The 17,576-nt window shown below is 42.4% G+C and overlaps 1 protein-coding gene across 2 annotated transcripts in view; it reads right to left on the bottom strand.

The window, feature by feature from the left end:
• Positions 1 to 11,585: 11,585 nt before the first annotated feature.
• The window catches only part of CLIC4 (chloride intracellular channel 4), a 76,360-nt gene continuing 70,369 nt past the window's right edge, over positions 11,586 to 17,576 (bottom strand). Inside the window, exons 6-7 of one of the 2 annotated variants that reach the window (XM_034646826.1) lie at positions 16,500 to 16,610; positions 11,586 to 15,770 (exon numbers count right to left, since the gene is read on the bottom strand). In XM_034646826.1, coding sequence (XP_034502717.1) covers positions 15,606 to 15,770; positions 16,500 to 16,610 — 276 coding nt within the window. In that variant the 3' untranslated portion in view covers positions 11,586 to 15,605. The remainder of the gene's footprint in view (positions 15,771 to 16,499; positions 16,611 to 17,576) is intronic. The other variant, XM_034646820.1, reaches the window with a different exon arrangement.

Here is a 17,576-nt window from a genome sequence, read left to right as displayed (position 1 = left end):
CTGTGTGACACTTGGTGTCATGGACATGGCAGAGGGAGAGAGCCAGAGAGCCAACACTTATTGGGTGCCTGCTACGTGAGGTGCTAGGAATGCTACGTCCGTGATCCCTGTAACCTTCACGGCCATCCTGGGCATTTGGTGTTATGATCCCCATTTCAGAGGTGGATATACTGAGGCACAGAAAGCAACTTGCTCTTCCCACCTCACTATGCTCCCCTTCCTTGAGGTGACAGAAGATGCAATTTCTAAACTAGTTTGGTTTTAATACACCCAGAGGACCTATTATCCCGTGCCTCTCAGAGAAGAGTCATCAGCTCCACAGGCGCCCCTCCAGTCACTGCTGTATTGTGGCCCAGAACAGTGACCGCCGTCTATCACTTGTCATTTTCTTGATGATAGAGGGTCATTTTATGTCCCATGTGCAATGATTTGTAGATAAAGCTAAGTGGACTCCATCTACCATTTGGTAGCCAGCAGCACTGAAAACCAGGACCATCCTTCTGGAAGCAATGGATAACATCGGAGCAAGAGCTGGAAGCAGGAATTGACTCAGGAATTCCATTCCCAAGGACGTATTTCTAAGAACTGCTTCGGCAGAATTAGAGAGCTGTAGGCATAAAGAGGTTTGGGTCAATATTAACTACAACAGCGAGTAATGTACAATCCAACAACATGACAGAAGACATTATAAAAAGTGCTCTTCGACCGTGGGGAAATACTTTCTCCATATGTGGTAGCCAAACCCCATGAGGCCCCAGGAAGGCCCTGCCTCCTCCTAGTCACACACTTGTGAGGCCGTGTCTCATGCAGAGTAGAACCGACTTGGTGATCAACAGGCGATGGTGGGAGTGACCCCAGGCCTCTTTCAAGGAGAGGTTGTGAAAGATGTTGCAGCGTCCACCTCAGTCTCTGGATCACTTCTTGCCGTGGTGGAGTGGGGGGGGAGTCGGCCACCATGTCATGAAGAAACGCAAGCCCCACAATGGAGAGGCGCTGAGGTGGAAAGGCGCTGAGGCCTCCCGCCAACAGCCACTCAAGGGCGCCATCTTGGGAATGGAGACCCTGGAGCCCCAGTCAAGCCCTCTGATGACACAGCCCTGCCTGACATCTCAAGTGTAACCTCATGAAAGACCCCGAGGTAGAACCGCCCAGCTGAGCTGCTCCCAAAATTCTTAACCCACAGAAACGACGAGAGAGTAAGTGTGTGGCTGGGTGTCCGAGAAGCTGAAGAGATGACCCTGGCCGGGCCAAGGACATCGGCTCCCATCATCTTCTTGGCCCTTGACCTTTCCCCAAAGCCCCTCCATGAAATGCTTTGATCACAAAAAAAAATCGTTTTAATTAAAATAAATAAATACACGTTGTCATTTTAAGTCACCAGGTTTGGGGGCGACTTCTTCCGCAGCAGTAGAGAAACGATGCCCCGTGCAACGGAATGCGGGGCAGCAAGGAACACGAAGGGGCGTCTGCTACATACAACGTTGGACCATGTGGGTGAACGTCACAACGTTGAGCAAAAGAAGCCAGAGAGCAGAGGACATTCTTTGTGATTTTATTGACACGGAGGTCAAAACACTCAAAATTGGGGCGCTGGCTGGCTCGGCCGGTGGAGCACATGACTCCTGATCTCGGGGTTTGTTCAAGCCCCATGTCTGGTGTAGCGAAAACTTAAGTAAAGAAGTAAGTAAGTGGGGCGCCTGGGTGGCACAGCGGTTAATCGTCTGCCTTCGGCTCAGGGCGTGATCCTGGCGTTGTGGGATCGAGCCCCACATCAGGCTCCTCTGCTGGGAGCCTGCTTCTTCCTCTCCCACTCCCCCTGCTTGTGTTCCCTCTCTCACTGGCTGTCTCTATCTCTGTCAAATAAATAAATAAAATCTAAAAAAAAAAAAAAAGTAAGTAAGTAAATTAATTAATTAATTCGGAAACTTTAAAAAAACACTCAGAATGAATCTATGCTATCAGGGTAGTTGCTCCCTTTGAGAGGGCAGCTTAGTGACTGGGGCAGTCGGGNGTAAGTAAGTAAATTAATTAATTAATTCGGAAACTTTAAAAAAACCCTCAGAATGAATCTATGCTATCAGGGTAGTTGCTCCCTTTGAGAGGGCAGCTTAGTGACTGGGGCAGTCGGGAGGGGCCCCCGGGCGCTCATAATGGTCTACTTCTCCATCTGGGGGTTGTTTCGTTCAGATCATGGGTGCGTCTGGTGTGCAAAATTTCATCAAGCTGTACATTTGTTACTAGTCTGTATATATACCCTATTTCCATACAAAATGTTTTAAAATGACATTTTCCACGCACTGTATAAAATCTAGACACCTGTGACCAGACTCTGGTCAGTGACACGGGAAAGCCTGTGCAGGGATCCCCGTCCTACAGCACGCACGGCACTGGAAGCCGGGATGGAAAGAACCGGCAATGTTTGTGTTCACGGGGATTCCGGGCCATCCTTACGTCTTTAAGCATGTCATTTGCCATCTTGACATCTTTAAGTATTTCATTTAAGAATGTATTATACTGTCTTTTCTAAGGAATGAACTAAAGGGCCAAGAGGTAAGATACATTTCGGCAGGCTGTCTAACCAGAAACTGCAGTAAAGTCCTCCAACGAGTAAGCCTTTTACTCACCCCAAATCTGGCCACCCCGAAGGGCTCCTTCCCAGAGATTTTATGAATTGCTCAAATGTGGTTTCTCTCGCAGAATTGGTTGCTGCAACTACCGTTTACATTAAAGGCAGAAAAGCGAAGCCCTACTCCCAAGGTTCACGGAACCACGGGACTGGGGAGGGAGAGGAAAGGTGTCGCAACATCGTGGGCGAACAGAGCAGGAAGTATCACTTTGCTGTGAAGTAAGAGGGAAATCTGCGGCGCTGGGAGATCCTTCCCAAGGCCGATAGGAACAGAATCAGAGCAGAAACACCACCCTCCAATCCCAAAATGGCTGCAGACTCGCAGGAAAGAGGAGAGAGTTCCCAAGTTTCACTGAGCTATGACCTTTGGGCTGCCCATAAGAGCTTTCCAGAATAGGTTCCATATTGGTCACAGGAGACCTCAGATGTTCCAATATTCAGGCATCGTCCTGAAGACACAGAATCTGACCTTGCAGCCCCTGCCTTATGTCTTCTCCCAGCTCGGAAATTATCAGTGGCTCCCTGGCTGGAACCCTACAGCACAGCCTTAGAAAGCGTCCCGGATCTGGCCCCAAACTACGAATCCAATCCGGGCACCCACAGTTGCCTCGCCTNTCCCTGCCTTATGTCTTCTCCCAGCTCGGAAATTATCAGTGGCTCCCCTGGCTGGAACCCTACAGCACAGCCTTAGAAAGCGTCCCGGATCTGGCCCCAAACTACGAATCCAATCCGGGCACCCACAGTTGCCTCGCCTCTGGCCTCCAGGCCCCGCTGTATCCCTCACCTGGGAACTCCCTTCCCCAACTGCCCTGTACACGGGGAAGGGCTTTCTAAGCTTCAAAGCTGTGGAAGAAACCACAAAGGAAATGTTTGACAGATCCGTGCTACCAAAAAACAAAAAATTCCGGTGTGATTAAAAAATACAAGCAGAATTAAAAGACAAACAACTGGAAAGAATGTTTGCAGCAAATACCACAGACAGATGGTTAGAACCCTTAATTTATGAAGAACCCACATAAATCAATAAAAAAAAACACAAAGATGCTCATGGATAAAAAAGGCAAAGAACATAATAAAAAACAAATATAAGTGGCCAGTAAACACTTGGAGGGGGAAGAAAGGATGCTCCATCTGTCTGAAGGCCAAAGAAATGCAAATAGCAATAAATGCCATGAACTTAGCAAAGACAGGGCTCCACTAGCTGGAGCACAGAGAGAGGCGTTTGCCCTGGTGGCTGGGCGTGGGGGGTAAACCGGGGAGATCGTTCTGGCAATCCACTTGGTGTTATTTATCAAAAACCTGAGAAATGTTCCTACTCTCTGTCCCTATAATTGTTTAAACTATTTCCTTAGAAACTTTCCAGCAAATAACTTGGTGATGCGTGTCAAGCCTCTTAAGAGGTTCATACTTCTGGTTCGCATTTCTGATTACTTTCTCCGAAACATGGAAGTTAAAACACGGTCAAAGATGGACGCGCAGAGATACCCACCGCGATGTAAAAGTGTGATAACAGAAAGCTGGAAACAACCTAAACACCCGTCAGCCGGGGAATCAGTGAGTCAATTATGATGTCTCCATGTGACGGAAAGCGTTAGGCAAATAGCCTTGTAATAATCAAGGGTTCCAGATGATGCGGGGAAATGCTTATGAGATGATAGATTTGTAATGGAAAATAAGCTGTAAAATTCTTAAAGAAAAAAAATCCTAGCCAATAGGTGGGAAAACACACCATGAATGGGTTGCCTCGGGCGGTGAATTTGGGGGAAATTTGTGTACGTGCTTCTTTACTTTTTTCTGTACTTTCCAAAATTTCTACAGTGGGCAGAATTACTTTGATAATCGTTTAAATGGTTAAAAACCTTTTATGAAATTATTCTCCTTGATAGACTGTTGATTTTCCTAGCGAAAAGCAATTTTCCCTTTACAAGTCGACGCAAGGTAAGCTCCCTAAATACGCACAAGCGAAGGAATGAACAGCGCTTTCAAGTCTCTTGTGAATCGTTTCTCACCTTCTGCTTTTATTGCCTGGTTATTTGTGTTTATGTCTTTTCTCCCTTGGGATCCTGGAAGATCCTGGAAGGCAGAAATCACGTGTCTCCATTTATTCGTGATCAGCCAGGGCCTTGTGCCCAGGAGGCACTCATGGTGTTATTTTTTTAATGAATGGAGCATCTGGAATAGTTAAGTGTGTTTTAACAGGAGAGAAAGATTGTGGATCCCAAGGATTATTTGTTAAACCCATTCCTTATGAAGTCAGGGAACTCCCTGAGTGTCAAGCAGAGGAGATCAAGATGTGGTTCCAGTGGCCACTCTGCCCCTACCTGGTGGCCATCCCATTCGTCTAGTCCTGAGAACACTGTCCTAGGGGTCCCCATACTGCAATTAATTAACTAAGGGGCCATGGGCAAGTCACTCATCCTTAGTTGGTTCCTGGCTGAGCCCAGGGTGCTGGAGTATTTCCAGCTTGCTGTCACCATGAGTTCTGAAAAGCATCTGATAATGAAAGTTGGCTCAGAATATCAAGTGGGAAGGTTTCTTTAGAACATTGCAGAATTTTTCTTAAAAAAAAAAAAAGGCTCTGTTGATAATCAGATCAATACTATGCACCAGTGAGCTGGACTCCCCTTCACTTTATGTACATTTTTGTCTTTAGGCTCAATTTTAAAAATAATTAAAATAGGCAACCTTAAGATTCTGCTAAGGACCATAGGGTCTTGGAGCACGTGTAGAGATGAAGAACGATCTCTCTGCTGTCAACTATTTACCAGAACGACAGGCCATCGTTGATATAACAGTGTTTCCAGTAAAGGAAGGGAAGGGAGAGAGACCCTGGCTTTTCGTCTCGGGCCCCTCCCTGGATGGGGACGCCTCCCATGGCCGCCTCTGCGGGACGGTTTTGCTGGCTTACAGTGACCTCTGCAGACAGCAGGGAGTTGCACATCTAGCTCTGAGCCAAGGGGGTAGAGAGGCCCCTTTCGCTCTCCCTGGGCTCCCGGAGTCCCCTCTCATCAGACAGAACCCTCCAAAGCGCGACGTGCACTCAGTACTTAGTGTTGGAACGGCTCCGTGCTGCTTGCGGGGCGCCCACCTGACTGTGCCCCGGAGCCGGAGCTGGGCCGGGTACAGCCTTGCGCCCCCTGGATGGGTCCCTAGAAAAAGCGACTTGCGGAGCTCCGGCGGATCCACCGCTGGCCCGAGAAATCAGCCTTGCTGAGTCCCCACTTGAGCCCCTCCCAACTCAGGGGAGGTGACAGCATCCAACCCAGGGCCCTAGGTAAATTCCAGAGCCAGACGGGCCTCTATCACTTTCCTGGGCACATGGCCTGGGGCAAAGCATTGAACCTTTCTATGCTTAAACTTCCTTATCTTAAAAGGGGGGGGGGTTATAATCATCCCTACCTCAATAGATTGTTGCCCAGATTAAAAGATTTGAAACATTTTATTTACATATAAATGAATATATTTTATATATTTATTTGAACGTTATATATAAGCTTAACACAGTAACTGGCACGTTTTTTTGAAAATTATTTACTCTGATTTGACCGAGGAAGTCAGAGAATGAAGGATCACTTGAAAAAATCGAGGTATGCCCATTCTCACGGTATACAAACCAGAACGAGGAATGCCGTTCTCCCGAAGGACGCCCCCCCCGCGGCTCCGTCACCGGATGTCACCCTCCCGCCGGGGCCGCGGCCGGGCCTGGAACGGTGCCCCCTCCCGGGGACGACGGCGTCCCAGCGCGCTCCGCCCGGACCCCTCCTCCGGGGGCCTGCCCCGCGCCCCTGCCCCGCGCCCCCGCCCGTGCCGTGGTCCCGCGCCGTCCCCTGCGGGGTTGGGGGAGCCGGGTCCCAGCGCCGGGCCCTCCCTGCGCTCGCCTGCCGCCCGGACCGGCTGCGGCCGCCCCCCCGAGTGTGCGGGGAGCCGGAGCCCGCGGGCCGCCTCGCCTCCCAGCGGCGGGTCCCCCTCCCTGGCGCGGAGGCGCGGGTGCGAGCGGCCGTTCGGCACCGGAAGGAGGGGAGGAGGCCGGAGGTGCCTTCGCAGCGCGCGGCAGCCCTGACAGATCTGATAAAGAGGAAGGAAGCCCGCGACGCGGCCAAGCCGAGCTGACGGCTCCCCGAACTGACGAGGGTCTGCAGCTGTCACGGCCGGCCGTGTGCCGCTGCGGGAGCCGCCGCGGGGGAGCCTGCGCCCCCTGCTGGTCACGTTAGAACCGCACCCAACGGGCGAAACGAAAGCCTCCAAGGGCAAGGCTCATGCTTCCGGCAGCACGAGGTGGTGAGTCTTCCTGGGGGAGGCCTGTCCGGGCCTGGGCCCCTTACCTTCTGCTCCTCGCCAGGGACCTGCCCCGGAGAACAGACGAGAACAGATTTGCTCCCGGTGGAGCTCCGCTGACCTGGCCACCCAACGACCTTGGCCGGTAGGAGTCGGGCCGCCAAGTCCACCCTAGTAAAAGCAGAAACACTTGGGCGGATCGCAGAGCACGACCTGCATATTGCTCCGTGCCTTGGGCTCTAACTTTGGCTCTGTCGCTTAATAGCTGTGTGACCTTGAGCAACTTTCTTAACCTGTGTATTAATTTCTTCATCCATAAAATGGGAATCATAGTCTCCATCTCATAGGATTGTTAGGGAGACTGAGTGAATTAATATATGTAAAGTGCTTAGCATAGTTCCTGGCACATAGTAAGCACATATGTTAATATTTTTTTAATTTCAGTGTAGGTCTTAGTCTTTATTTTGCACTTGCTATTTAATTGTTTCTTCATTCTGGGGATTCTCCTGCTGTCTTTCAGTCCGTTTCTAATTTAATTCTACTGTGGTCAGAGAACATTATTTCATTTCTTTGAAATTTATTGAGACTTGCTTTATGGGCCAGCATATGGTCTGCTTTGCTGAAAGTTCCATGCGTACTTGAAAGGAATGTGCATTCTGCAGTTGTTGGATATAGTGTTCCAATGTCAATCAGGTCAAGTTGATTGAGTTATTCAAATTCCTTAGTGTGTGTTTGGGGGTGGATGGTTTTTTTCTTTTTCTTTTTTTTTTTTTCTGTTCTGTCAGTTACTAAGAGAGCTATGTTAAAAATCTCTATGATGGTGTATCTATTTCTCCTTCTGGCTTAATTTTTGCTGTATGTATTCAAGACCATGTTATCAGAGGCATATAAATTCTGGACTGTTGTATCTTCCTAGTAAATAAGCTTTTCATTACAAAAGGACATTATAAATGTCCTGTATTATAAAATGTCCTTCTCTTCAGCTCTAGTAATACTTCTTGCCTCAAAGCCTGCTTTGTATGATAAATGGTTACATCTGCTTTCATTTGATTTACTGTGTCAACAGATTGTTCCAATCTTTAGTTTCAGCCTTTCTGTGTCTTTATAGTTGGCTTCTTATGCATGTCATATATTGGGTTTTTTTTTTTTTATCATTCAACACTTTGACATCAGATTGTTCAGTCCACTTATATTTAGTGTAAGTACTAATGGTGTACGGTTTATAGCTAACCTCTTGCTTTTTTTTCAACTTGTGCTATCCTTTGTTCCTTTAGTCCTCTTGTCCTTTCTTTGGGATTCACTGGATTCTCTTTTAAACTCCTATCCCCTTGAATCTTAGATTTTTATTTGTTCTTGTAATTATCTTAATAGCTACGTAAACATTACAATATTTATTAGAGTTTTCTCAAATTAGTACTTTTACCACTTGCCAAATAAAGATCCTACAAGTACTTAAAACTCCACTTACTTTCCTACGCTTCCACCAATGTTATATATTCCTAATATATAACCAGTTATATATTCCACATTATATATTTTCCTCCATTGTATTTTACTTCTATAAACCAGTTATGTTCCACAAAATGTGCTTCCATAGAATATAAATATGTAAATGTTTACTTCCACAGAAATAAAATACACAACAGTGCATGTCTTCAAGACATTATTGTTGCTCTTTAAATAATCAATATGCTTTTACTGCCTACAGATTTTACTGTTGCCATTGCTTTTTATTCTCCCTTCTGGTTCTGTCCTTCAATCTGGGGGTCATTTTCCTTTGGGCTGAAGTACTTCCTTTAGTGTCTTTTGCACACTGGTTTGCTAGTGCCGAATTCTCTCTGCTTTTGTCTGTCTGAAAATGCCCTTTTTGGCTTAGCCTATGAGAATACTTTCACTAAGTATGGAATTCTCCATTGGTGGGGTTTTTTTCTTTTTAGCAGTTTAAAGATTCCCCTGTCTTCTCGCTTCCCATGTCTCCGCTGAAAAGTCCACCATTACTATTATTGTTACTCCTTCAAAGGTTATGGGTCATTCTTCTCTGAATGTCTTTAGGATTTTGTCTTTGGTTTTCAGCAGTTTGACTACGACATTCTTAGGTGTGGTCTCTTTGTTTTTATTCCATATGGAGTTTGCTGAGGCTTATGAATCTGTGGTTTGATGTCAACAGTTTTAGGAAATTCTCACCCATTATTTCACCAAATACTGTCTCTGCCGCATTATGTTTCTGTCCACGACTTTAGTTACACATATCTTTAGATTGTGTTCCTTGTCTCCTATGCTCTTTTCTTGTAGATTTTTTTGTTTTGTTTTCACATTCTTTTTACTGTCTTTGCTTCAGTTTGGATTTTTTCTGTGGACCTGCCTTCAAGCACTAATCCTGTCTTCTGCCGTGTCCATCTTACTGTTAAACCCATAAAATGAAATAATTTCAGATTTGCGTTTTTCAGCTTTTAAAAAAAAAAAAGCTTTATAAAGGCATAATTTACAAACTGTAGAATTCACCCATTTTAGGTGAACACAGTTAAATGGTATATAGAAAATTCTTTTTTTCTTTTTCCCTTTTAAGAATATATTTTGGAAAGTGGTGCCTGGGTCTGATTTTGGCTCAGGTCATGATCTCAGAGTCCTGGGATCAGGCCCCACATGGGGCTCCACGCTTAGTAGGGAGTCTGCTTCCCCATCTCTCTCTTCTTCTCCTCTGGCCCCTCCCCGCTCTCATGCTCTCTAATAAAATCCTTTTTTTAAAGGAATATATTTTTGATGACATTTAAATTGAACTCTAATTCAAACACAAAGGAAATCCACATTACTAACTTTGCCAATTAACCTGTCAATATCCTGATCATCCAAAACTTGAGCATGGCAGAGCTGCCTCCATGCAATTTTAAAAAATTGAGATATAACTTATATACCATAAAATTCACCCTTTTAAAGTACACAATTCAGTGTTTTGTTTTCGTTTTGTATTTTAGTATTCACGAAGTCGAACAATCACCACCATTACTTAGTTCTGGAACATTTTCATCACCCCAAGAAGGAATGCTATACTCACCAGCAGCCACTCCCCATCCTTTCTTGCCCCAACTCCTAGCAAGCCACTAATTTGTTGGTCTAAGATTTCCCTATTCTGGACATTTCATATAAATGGAATCATATGTGACCTTTTGTGATTGCTTCTTTCACTGAGCATGTTTTCAAGGTTCAATTGTATTGTACCTTATGTCTGTACTTTTTTATGGCTGAATAGTATCCCATTATATGAATATATAGAAAGTTTTTTTTAAACCCATCCATCTGTTGACATCTGGGTTGCTTCCATTTTTTGGCTACTGTAACAGTGAAATGAGCATCCATGTACAAGATGTGTGGACAGTTTTATTTCTCCTGGTTATAAACCTAAGAATGGAATTGCTGGGTCATATGACTGCTCTATGCTTAACTTTTTGAAGAACTGCCAGACTGTTTTCCAAAGTGGCTGTACCATTTTACATTCCCACCAGCAAAGTATGAGAGTTCTGATTTCTCCATATCATTGCATTTAATAATTGTCTTCTTGATTATAGCCATACTAGAGGGGTTTGTGTGTGTGTGTGTGTGTGTGTGTGTGTGGTTTTAATTTACATTTCCCTAATGACTAACGTTAAGCTTCTTTTATGTGTCTATTGGCCATCTGTGTATCTTCTGAGGAGATATCTATTCAAATCCTTGCTCATTTATTATTCAGTTATAAGAATTCTTTATATATTCTGGACACTAGACCCTTATCTAGAATCCATATTTAAAATAGATCCATCATCCCAAAATGATCCTTTATGCTTATTAGCAATTCCCACTCTTGCCCCCAGTGCCAGGCAATCATTATGCTGCTTTCTGTGTGTTTTGGGTAAACCCCTCCTGCTAAAGAAATCTTGTCTCCTAAATATGATGAGATTATGGGAGATTTCATTCTGCCTTTTGGAAGTCCTTGGCTTAGCTTCTAGCATGCCATGTGCAGCTCTGGAATTCAGCAAATGTCCTATGAGAAAACCAGTCATGTATTTGGGGGTTCCCAGGTTTCCAGTGTGCCTGTACCCGAGCCTTGTAATTTTCTTTTCCCCAGGTAGAGCCCCTCTGCATGGGCCAAACCCAATCCTCAGTTTCAGCCCCAGAATCAGCAAATGCCCCCCAGGGAAGAAAACGGCCAAACCATCAGTTCACCTCAGAAAGGCTTCCTTCTCTGAAATTCCAATTCATTTAGTCCAATTTTCTGATGTTTGGTGTTTTTGTTAGTTGCAGTATGAATGTTGTGTTGGTGTGATCTACTATATCCTACCCATCAATTACTATAAACTTTTAAGTTTTTGTATCTTGTCAGGCAAGTTTCCTAAGTTTCTCTCCCTTCTCCAGATATATATGGGCTATAGAGGGGCTTAATTCTTCCACATGAATTTTTAAAATCCATTTGTCTAGTTCACACACACACACAACTTGAGATTTTGTTGGAAAACCTACTGAATTTATCAATTACTTGAGACAGAATTAAAACTCTTAAGATTCTTAAGCTCCCTATCCATGAACATGGTATACCTATCCATTGAGCAAATTACCATTAGGTCCTTTGATAACAGTTTGCATTTTTCTTCATAAAGGAATTGCATTTTCTATTAGATTTGATCTAAGATTAATGGATTAATTCAAAGATTAGTTTATCTTTTAAAGCATTTTATTTTTTAGAATAGGTAATGTATGTTATAAATTTCTCAAAGCTCAAAAAAGTATACATTGACAATTTTCCATTTTCCTCAGTCACCCAGGTTTTGTCCAGAAGAAATGTCATCCAATGTTACTAGTTTATTAATTTTAATATGGTTAATATTAGTATATAGTAATTCTATTTTTTCAATATTTTATCTAGTAATCTGGCTAAATTTTATTATTTCTGATAGGTTATTTTGGATTTCCTTTATGTATATGCATCATCTGCAAAGAGCAGCCATTTGGTCCCTTCTTTTCCATTCCCTATTCTTTCTATGGATTTTACTGCATTGACTAGGATGCTTCTAATAAAGTAGCTGTAGAAAGTAGCCAAATAATAGCTGTGATAGAAGGCAATCCTGTCTTATTCCTGGCTTTAATGGGAGGACTTTTGTTTCACATTTACCTATGAAATTTGCTGTAGGTTCTTGGCAGATGGCTTTTCAAGTTAAAAAATTTTTACCTCTGGCCCTACTTTGCCAAGAATGAAAATCATGAGAGTTTTTATCAAATTATTTTATGCACCTACCAAAATGACCATATGATTTTTTCCTCTTTAATCTATTAAATGTGCTGAGTCACCCACTCATGGAAAAAAGTAGTCTCAAATAAAATACTTTTACCCCATGTTGTTATTTATTTTCATGAGGGGGGAAAAAAGAACCTTTTATGCTAGTGAAAATATACTTTATTTTTTTAATACAATAGCTGCCAGCAATATACTGGTTCTAGAGAGAGAAAAGAAAATACAAGCATTCTATAATAAGCTTTCATTTGCCTTTTCAAGTAATTCTAAAGAAAATACTCCAATTCTGTTCAATGTTAGGACTTAGGGAGTTGAAATTTTTTCCATGATAAAAATATGATTTCGACAGCCCCAATCTTGATCATTTGTAAAGGATGGAATTAAAAAAAAAAAGCCCATATAGTGTATCAATAAAGAATGCTTCCCTCTCTGAATCAAATACTGATTATAACCAGTGTAAGAAAATGGTTAATCAATAAACGATGAAATGTGTATCAAAATGTTCGTGAAAAAATACATTGCTATTTCTTCTCATTTTTTACCTTGCAGATATTTCCTAAATGGCTATTTTAAATGTACAGAAACAAACGCTATCTATGCAACCCTGGAGAGATTCAAAACTCAACAGACGTTAAAATGCCTAAATTCTAGAGTTGATGAATTTCGTGTAAGAATAAATGTCAGAAATCTCTTAATTGTACACAGATTGCTCAAGAGTTTAAAAATAAATTGTGTAAGCTGAGTTATCAAGAAATCCAATCTTACATGATTTTCATCACAAAAGTCAATGATCCTAATAAAAGACAGCAGAGGGGTATAGAAAATTTGCATCTACATTTTTTTAAAAAAAGGAAGTTATATCAACTGAAACAGTAAAGAGCTTTCAACACAAAAATTCCTCAGAATTCCTTGGAAAATACTGAGAGTTTCCATTCAGACTCTAATCGTGTTGAAGTGGAACAGAAGGGGTTTAAATAAAAGGGGAAAGGATTTAGTAGTTGTAGAAATAGTAACAGATGATCTGGATTTTATCAGTTCATAAACTACCATGAAAACTTTTATGCCCTAAAATCTCCCCAGATTTTAAGCTACGATCTTTCACACAAGTATAAAATGGGGGAGGGGGGATCATGTTCTGGGATCATCCTTCTTCCTAGCTTTTGTCCATTTGCCAATCTCAATTTCATCTATCTTCCCTGATAAAGTAGTAAGATCTGTCTTTCTACATCAAAATCAAAACAGACAGACCTGCCTTCCTTGGACATCTAGAGAGAGAGCCAAGTACAATCATGGGATAAATTTTAAAAAGACAACGAGGAGAATAAATATCCAAAGTGAAAATAGTTCACAACTGAATTTCAGAATGTGATTTTCATCCCTCTATTTTGAGAAATGTACCTCTGTCCTCATTAGCCCCTGTATTCTGCACCACTTTGTCCCCTGCTCACTGGAAAGAACAGATCCTTCTCTTGAATCTTTTTCATACTTTGAGAGCCATGAGGCGAGGTTCAGTATCAAGTTACTACTATTTTAAAAGGAGGGGAGAAGTGGTGATGGCTGCCTGTGTCCTAGTGCACACGCTGACGTTTTCACCCACTGAAGCTACCACTGCAGACCTTCCCAGTGATAACCTGAGTGCTTTTCTCGCAACCAGGTAAGTCATCATCATCCAATATTTAATTACAAAAAGGTGGGTGCCCAAACTTTTGATCAGCAATAAGGAGTTCTAAGAAGGGCAAGGCAAAGAAACCTCCCTGAGCCAAGTGGATACAATATGGAGCTTATCGTTCTATACCAAGCTAATTACTGATAGGTTAAATAATGCAGTATATGCTTATAAAAATCAGGCTGTTTCCATAACACCAGTGATTACTAAATGTTAACACACCAAAGGGGGGAAAACATTGCCATTTTAAAGCAATAATATACTTAAATTTCCAAAAACAGCCTATGAGAAATAGCACTTCTTAAACAAGTTACATATAAAAAAATTACCAAAAATGTATTATAGTTACAACCACGGTCTTTGGAGCAGTAGTACTTCGAAAGTCCATTTTTAATGAATAAATCCATAGCAAATTTCTGTTTTATTTTTACCAAGTTCATCCTCCCTTGTTAGAGCACAAATCATTCCTGGTTTAGGACTTCGATTTTTAAAAAAACAAACATGCAGAGTGCTATTCCTCAATGTGGCTTTAGAAAAATTTAATTGAAAGAAGTACAATGATTGAGCTGAGGCAAAACTGCAGTAAATACGTCCTCACCACAACGACTACGATTTAGTCCCAATGGAGTGAACCACCCTCTACCCCAACGTTTAACAGTCAACGGGGGTGGAACGGAAAAGGTGGTAATGTGTGTTTTACCTCGTTTTTAATTTAAGATGGATAATGCTTCCTTTAGATTATCCACATTAATTAAATATGCTTCAGAAACAAAGTTCTGCTTGACATTTTGACAAACCCACCCTACATTCCTTAGGTTAATATCTGTGTTAATTTTGACATTACAGGTTGTTGTACTGCTACAGCTAAGTCAACTAAATATCAGTTTATGTAGTGTTACTCAAAGATCTACAGAGAGCAAGGTCTATGTGGACCTAAAAAGGAGCTTTGTAAAATAGAGGAGGAAAGCAATAAAGTTCCAAACGAACGGCACTGGGCGAAATACACACAAAAAACAACACATTTGGACAGAGTAGCAGGTGCCCATTGGTTCTGCTCATATAGATAAAATGCTTGAGGGAGATCTTGAGAATATCCCATCCCTCTCTCTAAACTTTCAGCTTCTGCATAATATCAGATGTTGTAACTGATAAGAAGGGTAAATGCTTTTAGGCAAAAGTAAAAATCCATGTACAAAGTAAAACAGCAAAACCTGTAGTGACTTTCTGCATGAGGCTCTCTTCACTGGCGGTGCCATACCCCGGACAGACGGAACTGAAGCAGAGAGTTCTGATACAGTAGCAATCCTTTCAATATACTCTTGCTAAATATTATATAATCCCCCAAATACATAAATATTCCTTGTACCATGCATTGTGCACCAGTTTGGGGCTGACTGATGAGGTCGGGGGTGCTCCTTTAACAGTTACACATTGCACCCAAAAGTTCTGCCCTCTGTCCACAGTGAACAGACAGTGCTGGGCTCCGGAGGGATGGCGAGCTACCTCTAAAGGGGACAGTGTGGCGGAGTGTCTCCGAATCAGAGGAGAGGAGGGTACGGGGCAGGGGAGGGAGACAGGATAAAGAATTTGAACATAATACTGCTTAGGAGTGCATATTTAAAGATAGCTACTATACCTTGTCTATCCTTTATCCTAATCTTGAATAACTGCACATTCATGCAAAATACAATTTCTACGTAATAGGAACAGGAGCAGTCTGTTAGGAAAAGCAGATGCTTAGGGGAAGATGCGAAGACATCTCTCTCGTAAGTGATATTTTACTTGGTAAGTCTTTTGGCTACATCACTATATGCGATTTCAACTTCCTTGTCACTGGGACAGGTATTGGTAAACTCATCCCTACTATACGCATTAGTTAAGTATCTCCAGATGCCAGTCATTCCTTTCGGAATATCGAAGTTGCGATATTTTTTGGCCACCACCTGAAATACAAAGGGATCGAAAGTTAACATTTATTTTCCAGGACTTGTAAACCAGACCTCTCTCTGATTTTAGGGCAAACTAATTCTGTCAACCTCTGAGAACTGCTTCTATTTGAGAAGAAGTCACCTTTCTTCTAACTAGAGTTTTAAATAATGACAAGGACTGCAAAGTACATCAGAACTTCAGTAAGGTGACAGGGACTGCACACGCCTGCCCTGGTGACCCAGGGAGACAGCCAGGTGTGATCCCCGGGGAAATACTTGAAGGCACACGCACGATGGGGGATCTCTGTTTTCCCTGGTCTTGATTTTTATCACACAACTAGTGTTGACTACTACGCTGTTTAGGACAGTGTCTTACACAGTAAATGCTCAATAAATATTTCTTTGCCTTGTATAGAAATAATCCAGGTGATCACAGAACAGAATCTGACAACATAAATCAATGTAGCAAACTCCAATCCAAAGTTACCTGCTACATTTTTTAATTTTTATATAGTCACAGAAAAAAATATTCTTCTTTCGCATATGCCTCCATTTTAAGACATAATTTTCCATTTAATTAACTCTATTATTCCAGCTGTTGCCTAAATAGCATGAAGTTATACTGTTTCAGGGTTCCTAGTCATATACCAGATCAAAAAAAAATATAGACAAAGAAAGTGCTATCTTAGTACACAGAAAATACCCGGTCTAATGGCGATGTCACACAGCATCCTGCATGCCTACCTTGACAATATGCAGTTTGGGAAGCAGGTTGCAATCAGCTAATGTCATTTCATTGCCATCCAGAAATTTACGCGTAGAAAACTTAATGTCCTCCATACTGTTCTCATCAATTTCATCAGGGAGGGGAGAATTCAGATATTCATCCAGTTTCTGCAGGGTTTTCAANTTCAGTAAGGTGACAGGGACTGCACACGCCTGCCCTGGTGACCCAGGGAGACAGCCAGGTGTGATCCCCGGGGAAATACTTGAAGGCACACGCACGATGGGGGATCTCTGTCTTCCCTGGTCTTGATTTTTATCACACAACTAGTGTTGACTACTACGCTGTTTAGGACAGTGTCTTACACAGTAAATGCTCAATAAATATTTCTTTGCCTTGTATAGAAATAATCCAGGTGATCACAGAACAGAATCTGACAACATAAATCAATGTAGCAAACTCCAATCCAAAGTTACCTGCTACATTTTTTAATTTTTATATAGTCACAGAAAAAAATATTCTTCTTTCGCATATGCCTCCATTTTAAGACATAATTTTCCATTTAATTAACTCTATTATTCCAGCTGTTGCCTAAATAGCATGAAGTTATACTGTTTCAGGGTTCCTAGTCATATACCAGATCAAAAAAAAATATAGACAAAGAAAGTGCTATCTTAGTACACAGAAAATACCCGGTCTAATGGCGATGTCACACAGCATCCTGCATGCCTACCTTGACAATATGCAGTTTGGGAAGCAGGTTGCAATCAGCTAATGTCATTTCATTGCCATCCAGAAATTTACGCGTAGAAAACTTAATGTCCTCCATACTGTTCTCATCAATTTCATCAGGGAGGGGAGAATTCAGATATTCATCCAGTTTCTGCAGGGTTTTCAAGAGACCCCTCTCCAACGCTGAAAGAAAGATGGGGTTACTGTGAGAAGGAAAACCACCCAAGTCCCTAAGTAACAGCATTACTCTTTCAGTCAGTAACTATTTTATCAAATGCTTATTCTGACATGAAACACGTTGAACAGGACAGACAAGGTTCCTGCCCTCCTGGGGCTTATTTACATGGGGTGAGGGATGAGACACA

Source organism: Ailuropoda melanoleuca, chromosome 2 (genome assembly GCF_002007445.2).
Source record: "Ailuropoda melanoleuca isolate Jingjing chromosome 2, ASM200744v2, whole genome shotgun sequence".
Classification (NCBI taxonomy): domain Eukaryota; kingdom Metazoa; phylum Chordata; class Mammalia; order Carnivora; family Ursidae; genus Ailuropoda; species Ailuropoda melanoleuca.
The sequence above is the reverse complement of the archived record's forward strand: the minus strand, read 5'-3'. Positions and strand labels throughout refer to the sequence as shown.